Here is a 13,096-nt window from a genome sequence, read left to right on the forward strand (position 1 = left end):
CATCTTTCCTTAAATGTAGGTAATTTTATAATTTTAGATTGTTATCTCACTTTTAACACAGTTATTATAGAAGTGTGTGATGGAGTGATGGAGTGACACAAGTCCAGGTGTGGTCCGTTGTACTTCGTCCTCGTTATTTCCTCTTATGCAGCTTAAGTTGCTCTGGATAAGAACGTCTGCTAAATGTAAAACTTGAGTGCCGGAGGTGAAGAGGGGAAGGGGTGTGGAAGTTGGGTCTTGACCACGCATTTCTAATGTGAAGAATGAGCAGAGTTTTGCTCTTTTATTTTTCAGGATGAAGACCGAAGGATAAGCCCTCAGGTGTCGCTGTACCTCCTGTCGCAGGTACTGAGATACTTTTGGATGCGTAACCACAGAGGCAAAGCAAATCGTTCGCAGGTCATGTGACGCGCAGCTCACTGTCAGAGGGAGAACCTGAGACAAACCTCAGGTTTGTAACGGGAGTAATGTAACGGGAGCGCGTCCCCTTCTCCGCCTCACCCAGGTGTTCCTCATCATCCACTACCGGCCGCTGGTGGACTCCCTGGCTGATGTCATCCTGAACGGGGACTTGTCCGTCTTCGCCGTCCAGACGGAGCAGGATACGCAGAAGAGCTTGGTGAGTGTAAACCCCCCCCACCTCACTGTCCCTGCCCCCATCCCTGCCCATATCTCTGTCCCAGCCACAACCCCCCACTGCTGCCCCCGCCTCTCAGGGCCACCTTTGAGTTGCACCCAGGGTCACTCTGTAAAAGCACAGAGCCACAAAAGCAACTCAGAGCTCATCCTCCGTTGCGACCAGGCCCGCGATTCAGACGGGATCGGCCCGCCAGACGGCAGGCACGACGCGAATGCCGGCAGCCCTTGCAGGTCGGTGGGACGCTCTAAGCGGGTCGCTCTTCTCCAGACTGCGTGCTTCGCTGTTCGATCCACGCTGACGCGGTGACGTTTGTGCCTTGGCACAGGGGTGACCAGGCTAATCGGCTGGTTCTGATGCCCTCGGTGTGACGCACACCAGGTGTAGACGTGTGCATCCACAGCACGTGGGCGATTGTGAAAACGGTGTGGTGCAGCCGTTTAAATGCGAATCTGTTTCTAACAAGTTCTGAATTTGTCAAGGGTCTCGAGCCATTAAAAAAAAGCCCCAGTTTGTCAGTCTGCGTGCACACGCCTGTGTGTGTGTGTGTTTGCATATGTATGGGTGTGCATATGAGTGTCTGTGGACATGTGTGCTTGCATTTTCCAGGTATGGTCTCAAAAAATATTTTGTTGAGGAGCACATTTGTGCTGCAGTTGGATTTTGACTATTCAAAAGCAGGAACACTGAAATATTAACTGCCGGGTTGATGGGGGGTGTTTCTAATCCACAGGGAGGCTGCCCTGGGCTTCAGTGTTTCTCTTCACTGAGAGGAGCTGCATAGGGGTGAATAAAGACAGCTTGTTGGTTAAGCGTTAAAGGACTTCGCTCCGAGCTCGACGCGGCACTCAAAAAAATAACCAAAACCAAAAAAAACCACCACACCTCTCTGAGCCGAAAAAGCCAGTTTGCGCCGAGGCCCTCTCAGGGTGGCGTCAAGCCTCGACCACGAACGACAGGGCGCGCTCGTCCCCGTTCGACGCTTAGCTGGCACAGCGTCACCGCCAACGCGTTTCTGAGAAGCCACCCCCCCGGCAGTCATTCAGAGAGAGGTCACAGCTGGCCCAGGCTGATAAACATAGACAGCTTTTCCATTCTCTGCTCTCTCTTGCTTCCGTCTGCGGTCTGTGCGGCTCGGCTCGGCCCGGCGGGGTGGGGCGGGGCGGGCGCGGCAAGCCGGCTTTTATTTGGGGCATCTGCTGTCTGCGCACACGTCTGCCGCTGCTTTTTATGGAAGCTGCGCGCGAGAACATTACAGCCCGATGCGCTTTCTTCTGTACTTTATGGCACTTTCGAGAATCAGCAGAGTTGTTTGTGCCAAACAGTTAATCTTGAAAGGGCACGCAGTGCCGATCTCGGAAACAAATATCAGAAGCTACATGTTTGTTGCTTAATGTCTGGAATTAATGGCTGGAGTTAGTTTTTTTTTCTGGGGGAAACTCGGCAAGGTCTCTGAAGTCGCATTGCAGCACGTCTGAGGATGGGCAGGCGTATCTAAAGTGCGCTCAGAGTGATTCTTTCCCATAAACCCAGGGGCAGAGTCTGATTGGCTGCGTGAAGGATTTGTCAAGCAAGGCCTTGGTTCGGCCAACATTTGCTTTCAACTCTGACTCTGGCTGATTGAAGCCAGGACTCGGTGTGGTCTGTGTGGCCAAAAAAGAAACACTTTCCCTGGGGTTTTGTTTTCAGTCACCCGGTGGCCTTTTTCCGCGAAACCCCGAAAGCACGTTCGGCGGCCCGTTTGGAGGCGCACGCTGTGCAGCGGTGGTGGCTCAGAGAGGGGCCCCACGTGACCGCTTCTCGTTTTGGAGCTGGCTTCCTCCCGGGCCTAGCGGGGGGTGGTGGTGGTGGTGGTTGAGGGGGGGAGGGGGGGTCAGCCCACTTCCTGCCGAGCAGCACCGCGGTCGCGTTTACCTGCGCCTGGTTTCATATCTCCTGCACTTTTTCACTTCTTTCCCGTAAGACCTGAGAAGATAGCACGTTTCTTACCAGCAGGAGGCTGCCCCCCCCCCCCCCCAACTCCCCCAGCACGCTGAGGTGTGAAAAGGATGCAAAGCTGTTGCAGGAGGCCAGGGGGAGGCCGTCACCATGGCAACGTCACCTCCCTGCCTTTTTTTTTTTTTTTTGGCCTATCCTCAAGCTGAGCATCAGAGCTGAGCTTGCTGACACAACAAAAACAGATTTTTTTTTTTCATAAGAAGTGTTTCCCATAAGACTTTTTAAACCTGCAGGTGCATTGCAAGAATCTCAACATCTGACCACAGCCCACAGAAGTTAGCATAAGAGGTTGGGAGGCCTGGCTGTCAGAGTGCTATAGATACTTCTGATCAACTCGCTGGTTAACATAGGGGGAGGATGGGGGACACAGATGTTTCTCATTTTTTCCCCTTTTTTCCCCTTTTAAGTCGGTACCCGGTGGCTTACAAAAGCCAAGGGAGTTTCCGCGGAAGGTTTATGTCTTCTGCCTGCTGAAGTTGAGGGCCATGCTTTGAGAATGTCTCTCTTGATGTGCACTGGAGCTGAAACAGTGCATTTTTGGACCTGTACGTAGCCGTAGGACCGCTCAGGTTGATACGCCTCCGAGGCCGACCTCATGGTGGCGTCACATCAGCATCCCTCTCCCATGCAGGCACAGCCCTGAACGCTACCTGCGTTACACTTGTGATGATCCTCTTTGAAGTGCCATGGTTGGTTTTGAAACTGAGCTAGAAACGTCCCCAACAGTGGCATATCACGCTGCTGTGCTCACCAGCATTCACGGACTGGTTTTGCACCAGCCTCCTCTTGGGCTTGCCTGTATAGGTCAGTCTCTGGGTTGGTGAGTTTAGTCTGAAGCAGGGGATGTGGTCCTGGTTGTGCATCAAGAGTCAAGTCAAGAGTCAAGAGCTTTTATTGTCAGCCCATCCATATACAGGTATACAGTAGGGTTGAAATAATGTTTTCCTGGGACCCATGGTGCTACATTCAGACAGTGGAAGACAAAGACAACATAAGGTGTTGCATAAAACGTTGCATAAGATCAATAAATAACAGAATAATAGCTACAATAAATACGCAATAATAAAAACTGTACAGTGGCTCTGTGCACTTCTGTCCGTTAAGCTGTCCTCACTATCCGCTGTAGGGACTTGTGGTGAGCGACGTTGCAATTCCCGAACCAGACGGTGATGCAGCTGCAGAGGATGCTCGCTGTGGTCCCTCAGTAAAAGGTGGTGAGGATGGGAGGGGGGAGGCTGGCCTTCTTCAGCCTCCGCAGGAAGTGGAGACGTTGCTGGGCTTTTTGGTTATGGTGGTGGTGTTGAGTGTGCAGGTGAGGTCCCTTGCTATGTGCACTCCCAGGAACTTGACACTGCTGACTGTCTCCACAGCAGAGCCGTTGATGTTCAAAGGAGTGTAAATAGCAGGGCTCTTCCTGAAGTCAGCAACGACCTCTTTAGTTTTCTCAATGTTAAGAGGCAGATTGTTGTCTCAACGCCAGTCCACCAGCCGACTGACCTCTGTTCTGTATGCGGACTCACCATTGTTACCGATGATGTGGGCGTGGTCCGTGGCGTGGGGCGTGTTTTGTAATGGGGCTAGCTGGTGGTCTGTTGTAATGCGTAACCAGCCAGCCGCAGGGCTCCTCCCACACAGAATGAGGGGGCACTGCTGTGAAACATGAAGGGACTCCACCTACATGAGGGTTACATAGCAACCTGTAGCAAGATTGCCACCCCTCACCTGCCCACCCATTTAGACTCTTCTCAGAAAATACAAGCCCACAGCTCTGCAAGTGGGAGCCACCCTCACCACTTAATTCAAAGCAACTGAGGTCAAATGTCCAAATCGCAGTTCTCCGAAAATGTGCACGCAAGATAAGATTAATGTGATTAATGTGTTCTTTAATTCTCTGCCTCCACCCTAACACAGCACGCCTTTTAGTTTGGCATGAAAGTATCAGAAAGTTAAAGCAACATTGAGTGTGTCCCCACTCCAGCCCCACCCTGATGCATGCAGCATTTATTTTGGATGCTGCATTGGGCTAGCATAGACTAAGGGACAGATTACCCCGCTCTTGATTTGAGGTGTTCACGTGAAGTGCAATGAAAAGGTGTCTAAGGGGGAACTTTCGACTGATCATTCAAAACTTTGAGCAAGAACTTTGTGTGTCTTTCGAATGCATTCATACTGGCGTGCTGTAGCATAGCCCTGCAAACTTAATTTACTAAACCAGTTAATTTAAGGCAATGTTGCTCGGTTAGGTAGTAAAATTTGCACTTTGAAAAGAGAGTACTTCACGAAATTAATAAACTGGATTTAAATGAATTCCATTCATTTATCAGACACTCCTATCCAAAGCAGTTTCCAGCACAAAAGAGCAAAAGTGTATCGATTCAAGTTGAATGAGCGTCAGTGTCAGACAAGGCTAACACTCCCAGACCAGTGAGTGTGAGCAACGATATTTGAGCCCTACCACAAGTTCATTTTCAGCAACCTGACTAAATAGTTGCTTTTACGGGGATCTTGTTGATGTATGCTGCTGGGGGGTCTCTATTGTTTGCTATAGGTTTCCTGTGAAACGCAGAGAATGAAAGGGCACTGTTTGCTTGTTTACTTTCGAGTTCTGAGAACAGGGTTGTAAATGTTGGAGTAAGTCGTGCATCGAGCACAATGGATCTCTGTGTGGCATGAAGGTTGTCCCTGAGCGGAAACTCCCACTCTTCCACCCTGCCCCCATTCAGAAATGGACGTCAGACTGAGAAATTATTAAATTACTTTTTTAAATGCCATTTCTCAAATGGCCTTATCCAGAGTTCCTTGTATTGCTTACATTTTCTCATTATCTACTGTATTTACACAGCTGAGTGTTTGCGCCGGTGAATCGACATGAGTGTCTCACAGTAGTGTCCAGCCCAGGATTCAAACCCCCTGTAAACATGTGTGACACAGGCAAACTGTCAGTGGTCAGGAGACTGAGCTTCTGATAAAAACGTTTCACGTGAGAATCGCAGGGGGAGCACTTCCTTTAACTGGATTTTGAGAGGAGTTGCCTAAGTAAGCATGCAGTTGTTTTATAAAGATGATCATAAAGACGATCCACCCCTCTCTGACCGTGCCGTGCGGTCACCCTCACCCCTCCTCCTTCCCCGGACCATACGGTCACCCCCACTCCCCTTTCCCTGGACTGTGCAGTCACTGCCCCCCTCACTGACCATGGGGTCACTGCCCTCTAACCAAGTGGTCATTGCCCCCCTGCAACTGTACGGTCATCTCCCCCTTTCTGACCGAGCCTGAAACTGTGTTTCAGTCTAACACCAGTGTGCGCCGGTTCACCAAGCCCCCGGAGAGTCTGGAGCGGTCCCTGGAGATCAACCGCCAGCGTGGGCGCAAGAGGGCCCAGAAGCGGCCCAACTACAAGAACGTGGGCGAGGAGGAGGAGGAGGAGAAAGGGCCGGAGGAGGGGCCGGAAGACCCCGAGAAGGCTAAAGGTACAGAGCCTAGCTCAAAGGGCAGCAGGACGTGTGGGGACACGGAAGGTGAGTGCACCAGATGAATGTCACCATGACTCTGTACTCTCCACCGGCCCCGCCCACAAAACCGGCAACAATGTCAAGCCGCGGTGTCCCCCACAATCCTTCACTGCACCACAATCCAGTCCAAATACGTCTCTCCTTATCCACTCTAGCTCTGATCTGTGTCAGATCAAAGTAAGACATTAACGCAACCAAACTGTCTGGTGGTTTTCACTGGGGAATAAAATGGAGGAAGTGGCCAGTTGCAGGTACCAAACATTCAAACGTTTGTTAAGTGCGTTTTCAGTGCAGCCAGCTAAACTTTAATTTTCCTTGTGCGGGGATTTACTTTAGATACCTTATGATCATTTCCAGAAATGTTCCAGTCAACCACAAACTCAAGCAAACTGTAAATGTTAAACCGTATTTGCGAGACATGTAACAGTTTTGTTGTTTTTTTCTCTTTTTTAGAAAAAAAGCCCTCTGCGCCCTCTATTTTAGTATTGGTGGTTAGAGACTGAGGTTAAGATTTATTGGGGGCGGGAGGTGACAGAAGGCGTAGGTGATGCAGCAGGTCGTGGGAGTGACTGAGAGAAGGTGATACGCGAAGTGACAGGATATGGTGATACGCGAAGTGACACAAGAGAGGGAGAGCTCAGAGGGCGAGCAGCTGGGACGAGGTCCAGCCTGCAGCCAGCTGGGGGGGGGGGGTCGTGCCACTGGGTGGAGAGAGAGCTTCGGGTTTGTGAGTCTGTGCCGTTGCTGTCACTTAACAAGATAAGAGGCAGCGGAAATGAGGAAATGCAGTTCAAGGAAATGAGTGATTACCACACAAAGCTTACCACTTGAAAGGCCACCCGGGCCTTTTTCTCGGAAATCGTTATCAGCAGTTTACCCTACAGTAGAACTAGAGTGTCTGAACAGAGCCCGGGGCTCATTCGAGGTGCACAGGAAAAAATGACAGGGACCTTATGAGGCCCAAGTGCGAACGCTCTTAACACTGGGTCACCCTTTCTCAGAGTTTTTATTTTCTTGCAGAACCACCTAGCCTTCCTTTACAGCGTGTCTGAGACACTTGTCAGGTCCCCCCCCCCCCCCCCCCCCCCCCATACCTGATCGATACCAGTGCTCCGGAGGTAAAGCCAAGTCGTGTGCTTGAGCCGACCCCGCCCGCGGGTCAGTCATTGTGCCGGTTTTGTGATCGGTCCGCCGAGCCTTTTCCATCGACTGTCCGTCCACTGACGCCGTGGTTCACATTCATTCTGTGCCCTCCACCTTAACGTCCATTACCCCGGAAAGGCATGTGCCCCCCGCACCCCTTCCTCTGTGGTGTCTGTCATTCTTTTCTTTTTTTTTTTTATGATCCCACTCTAACACCATTGGTAACCAGCCCTGTTCCTGGAGGTCTCTAGATTTCTCTCAATAAGGTTTTTTAATGTGTTTGTTTTTGGACTATAAGGTCATTTATAATAAAATTATACATTAATTTGAAAAGGGCAAAAAAAAGTCCAGTGGAAAAAATTGGGAAAATTGTCCTCTGTTCCTTTATTAGGAATTACACGTCTCAAAAATGCCACCATTTCTGAATAAGATGCCATGCACCTAGAGCGCACGGCTGCCTGCATTTTGTTTGGCCTGATAATTCACCCAAGGGAGTAATTAAGGCTTTGATCTATGATTGGTCAATTAAACTATCCCAGGACCAGACTGGCATTACATTAATTTCATTTACTCATTTTCAAAGGCCTTAACTTTTCACACATGTCTCTGTGCTGCCTTCCTCAAGCACAGCACACGCTCAGGCAGAAAATTTAAACAGCAACCATGTTACCCATCACCTGCTGTGAGGAAATGACAAATTACACATTTTTGCTACACTCTTAACCAAGGAGTTGATACAGAGTCCTTCACAGCCACTCCTTACAGAGAGGCAGCAGGAAAGGACCCACAGGGAAACCAATCACTCAGATTGATGGTATTAAAATTGGGTAGATGTGCATTCCTCTAACTGTTTTGGCCTTTAAAGGATGGAAAACCACAAAGAAACCTACTCTTTGTGTATATTGGTGAATTTCTAAGGGGGCATGATGTCATTTTGGTTCCATAAAGGGAATCAAAGCTACTCTTTTTTTGGAGCAAGTCAGCTTTGCATTGTGTGAGTGTAAAAAAAGTGTGCAAAATTAGGCTAGCATATAAAAACAAATTAAGACAAATGGGTTTGCGGGAAATGACATGAATGCCCTCTTACTCTGTGGAAGAATCCAAAAGGTGAGAAATATCTATGGCATTTAAAAGGAGGCAAACCAAAAAGCCAAAGTCTGTCAGAGCTGTCTGACATTGGAAGCCGCATCATATTCATGTCTTCAGGAGGAAGGCCTACTAGTCACATGGCTCCTTGTGTTGATTTGCAAGAATTTTCTGCCAATCGTGTTGAAGCATTGTGAGGAATAACAGAGTGCACACCCAGAGTTTCAACCTTCTTTGACCACCAGGGGGCAGAACCACGGTAGAGTCCCGTTAGAACTGGAGATGTCGACGATCGGGTTACGCGAATGGTTCAAAAACATTAAACTTTAAAATAAAGGGAGCCATTTACCCTTGTGCCAGTGAAGAGTCAATAGATCTGTTGCAATACTGTTTCTTTGATCTAGATGGTCTTCATACTGGCTGCATTAGTCAATTTATTTCCCATTCTTCTCAGAAGTTTGCAAAGTAAATCTAATCCACGTTTCCAGTTTTCATAATGGATAGCAAAATATTGGCATTATGATTAAATAAGTGTGAACGTATGCATTTTGTTAAACTGGCTCCTCACTGATTTACTTCTGCTGCTCCAATTGGAAATGCTTACAGTTGCAAATGTATTCATTTACATGTAGGCATCTAATGATACAGTGATCAGAGACTGAGTATATTAGATATAACTAGATATTTGAGACCCACTTTGGTCTATGTAACATGTCTCTACTGTGCGATGTCCCTAACCACCCTGCTAACTAACTCCGCCTACATGAATGACATACCTTTGTTATCTGCATCACTTGCTGGCATACAACTCTACAGAATATCTAGACAGAACCCTCTTTTAGCGCACTGCTCCGTCCACAGCCGTCGAATGAATATCTTTACAACTGACGTTTGTGTCCTGTTAAGAGTTAAGGCTTGGCGCCAGGCTGCTAATCCAGCGCCGCGCCGCACCCATGGCCTCTGCAGAGTGCTCCCAGATGCTACTGTACTGGTGTGTTTTGACTGCTAAGTGTGCATTGGGCTGTCCTCCAAAGCATTGTCCACTGCTTATCCATGTTGTGCATAGATACTCTCTAATGAGAGTTTAGAATTAATGCAGGCTTTTTTTCTAGCAGTGAAAAAGTCAAAGCTTTATTAAAATGAACAGCAGGAAAAGTGATTAGCCTGACATTCTACCAAGACCACAATAAGTCAGTGGGTCTGTATACATGTGTACACACTCTGTATATCCAACCAAAGTACTTTTCCTGAGTTTTAGCGCTTCGTTAGGACCACTCTAGGTTCCGTCTTACAGGTAGTGAGGCTCATTTCAGGGACACGCCCTTTTGGTCTGTAGAGAACAGATTGGCTGTGCTGCTTTTGCAAAGTTGGACAGCAATGCAGAGAGTGTGGAGTGAGGAGATGTAGGCGACGGCCACAGAGGTGTCTGAGTGCTCATTTGCAGAGGAGTGGCTGTCGAAATGCTTGTTCATAGAGATGTAGGTGGTGGTGTTAGGGAAGTCTGAATCGTTTTCACTGGAAACTTAGGAAGTGGCGATGGAGAAATCTGAATGCTTGTTTGACGAGAAATGGTAGATGAAGTCATGGTGATTGTTTACAGTAGTCAAGTTAGTGGTGATGGAGCAGAAATCGGATGTGATTATGGAGCAATCGGAGTGCTCGTCTGCAGAAATGGAGATGGTGGTGATGGAGAAGTCTGAGTGCTTGTGTACAGAAATCCAGACGGTGGTGATGGAGCAGGAATCTGATGTGGTGATTGAGCAGTCTGAGTGCTCGTTTGCAGAAATCGAGATGGTGGTGATGGAGAAGTCTAAGATCTCGGAGCCCTCGTCTCTGACGGAACAGAACATCACAGACGAGGAGAAGACGGCAGCCGCTGCGGCAGCGGGAGCAGAAGGACAGAGGAGCAGGTACTGTCACCGTCTCGGGGGTCAGAGGGAGCAGGTACTGTCACCGTCTCGGGGGTCAGAGAGAGCAGGTACTGTCACCGTCTCGGGGGTAAGAGGGAGCAGGCACTGTCACCGTCTCGGGGGTCAGAGGGAGCAGGTACTGTCACCGTCTCGGGGGTCAGAGAGAGCAGGTACTGTCACCGTCTCGGGGGTAAGAGGGAGCAGGCACTGTCACCGTCTCGGGGGTCAGAGGGAGCAGGCACTGTCACCGTCTCGGGGGTCAGAGGGAGCAGGTACTGTCACCGTCTCGGGGTAGGAGGGAGCAGGTACTGTCACCGTCTCGGGGGTAAGAGGGAGCAGGTACTGTCACCATCTCGGGGTAAGAGGGAGCAGGTACTGTCACCGTCTCGAGGTAAGAGGGAGCAGGCACTGTCACCGTCTCGGGGGTAAGAGGGAGCAGGTACTGTCACCATCTCGGGGTAAGAGGGAGCAGGTACTGTCACCGTCTCGAGGTAAGAGGGAGCAGGTACTGTCACTGTCTGGAGACTAGGGGTCTCCCAGGGTCGGTCTGGGGCTGGTTGGTGGGTAGGTATTGTCTCACTCAAACGGGGAAGGGGGGAGGAATTCTCTCGCTAGGAAGGAGGAGGGAGGAGGGATTATCTCACTCAGAAGGGGGGGGGGGGATTTGAAGAAAGAGAAGGAGAGGCTGAGAGAAACTATGGCAAAGAGATGGAGAGAGGAGGAGAGAGAGAGAGGGAGAGCAAGAGAGCAAGACGGGTTAGACTGAGAACACAAAGGGAAGGAGTGCCAGGCAGAGAGAGCAGCGGTCTCTACCCAGGAGAAAGCGAGCCGGCGCTGTGAGGCCGGTCTGCGGTTGCATGCGTCATCCGGCATTTTCTCCTTTAATTGCCGAGCCTTTATTTAACACATGCCCCTTTCCAGTGCGGCGCGAGGTCACGTCAGCACAGGCAGGCGTGTAGAAAGTCCCCTGCAGAGGATCACCACATTCAGCAGCAGGACACGGGCTGATCCAGTGCGGGGGAGCTCAGAGTGAGGAGAGACCATGCATGCACTCCAAGCCATTTGTCTCAGGCCAGGAAAAAGGGGAAAAAAAACAGGGCAGAGACAAATGGCTTGGCGTGCGTCCACAGTCTTTCCTCAACACTGCTTTTGCTGGCTTCTGTTCCCAGTCCCGAGAAAACATGTCGATTCAAATCTAAGCCCAAAATACAAAGCTTCTGGAATGCGTCATTTGCTTGTGTGGAGCGTATGAGACTGAGCTCCAGGTCTGGGTTCTAGTGGAGACCGTAAGCTCAGTAAGGCCTGAGGAAGGTTTGCAGCCCAGTAACGGAGCACTGTGAGTGGCGGGTTTACATCTGAGAATGTGAAATGGGCAACACAAAAGCAGCTCGTGAGTCATGTAGGCTCATCCTATTTGATCCTTTGTTAACGTTGCAAAAACAAGCTTTTTTCGATTTTTTGCGGTTGTTGGTGATATTTTTGAGGACTGTTTTCGGCTTTCTTTGTTAGTTACATCATCTTTGTCCTCAACAGTCTGTACGTTAGGTAGTGTCAGCCAGGATTTTCCAGACAGATGCAAAAACAGATTTTTTTTGGCAAGGTCTGTGCGCGGGACATGCCAGAGTTCCTCTGATCTCGCCAAAAATCACCGGCCGACCGGTTGGGGCAGCTCCCTCCTTACCAAATGGAGAAGCTCATTTTGATTTTGCCATTACAGCTTATAAAATGTCAAGCCTGTTACGCTACTGTAAAATGGAACTCGAGCGGAACTCTTTTGGTTTCACAAGAACCATGCAGAGCCATGAGTGAGCGCCACCTGAGAAACCGGTACGGGTACGTCGTCGAGAAAGCGAAAAGAAAATTGATTTTCCGCAGAACCGCTCACTGAAGAAAATTGATATTCCAAGGAACTCCTCGCCAAAAGCAGCAGTGATTTTGCTGTCGGGACAACGCAAAACAGCATTTGAAGGCGGCTGGCACGAGCGAAACATCAGGCCTTTTCTGCCCGCTGAAAAGAATTGCAGCAGTTTGCACAGGAAGTAGTTTGCTGGAGCTCTCAGGTTGCATGAGCAGTGGCTCGCCAAGAAGTTAAGTTAATGTCACATTTTTTTAACGCTCATCAGATGTAATGAACACTCGTATTATTCTCCTGTCATCTTAATGCATCTGATATGACCTGCCAGCCAAGGCATGCTGATGAGTTGCCTCCTATATGGTTATTATTTTTCCTTTTTCTGTGATGTGATGGTGACACTTGCTTTACTTTTGGAATGCACAGGCCTTTCCTGGACATGGTGTACAATGCGCTGGACTGCACGACGGACGATTACTACGCACTCTTCGTCCTCTGCCTCCTTTACGCCATGTCTTACAGCAAGGGTAAGCTTCTCTACTGGATCACCAGGGCAGAAATGTCCTCTCATGGTCATCCAACAAGACTGTAGAGATGGAAGGAGTGACATAGTCTGGGACAGTGCTGTACAGTCCCCTTTCTGGAGGCCCACAGTGCCTGCAGGGCTACTCCACCCTGGTCCTGGAGGCCCACAGTGCCTGCAGGGCTACTCCACCCTGGTCCTGGAGGGCCACAGTGCCTGCAGGGCTACTCCACCCTGGTCCTGGAGGGCTGCTGTGGCTGCATATGTTCATTCCAGTCAGGGCCTTTAAACCATCTGATACAGCTCACCATCTGGTTCGTCCTGCCATGTATTACTGGCCCTCTCCCTGGTTATGATGCCATTTACAGCCATGTTTCCCAGTTCTGTCCCCCAGAATCGCTGTTCATGCTAGTTTTCATTCACCTTGAACTGAAT

At 49.6% G+C, this 13,096-nt stretch overlaps 1 protein-coding gene across 5 annotated transcripts in view; it reads left to right on the forward strand.

Moving 5' to 3' along the window:
* Positions 1–13,096, forward strand: part of clec16a (C-type lectin domain containing 16A) — a 54,142-nt gene that overhangs the window by 14,138 nt on the left and 26,908 nt on the right. For 3 of the 5 annotated variants that reach the window (XM_036552161.1, XM_036552162.1, XM_036552165.1), the window contains 5 exons: positions 295–345; positions 506–619; positions 5,925–6,153; positions 10,160–10,286; positions 12,565–12,665. In XM_036552161.1, the coding sequence (XP_036408054.1) occupies positions 295–345; positions 506–619; positions 5,925–6,153; positions 10,160–10,286; positions 12,565–12,665 (622 nt within the window). The remainder of the gene's footprint in view (positions 1–294; positions 346–505; positions 620–5,924; positions 6,154–10,159; positions 10,287–12,564; positions 12,666–13,096) is intronic. The other 2 variants (XM_036552163.1, XM_036552164.1) reach the window with 1 other exon arrangement.

This window comes from Megalops cyprinoides, chromosome 19, assembly GCF_013368585.1.
Source record: "Megalops cyprinoides isolate fMegCyp1 chromosome 19, fMegCyp1.pri, whole genome shotgun sequence".
Lineage (NCBI taxonomy): Eukaryota > Metazoa > Chordata > Actinopteri > Elopiformes > Megalopidae > Megalops > Megalops cyprinoides.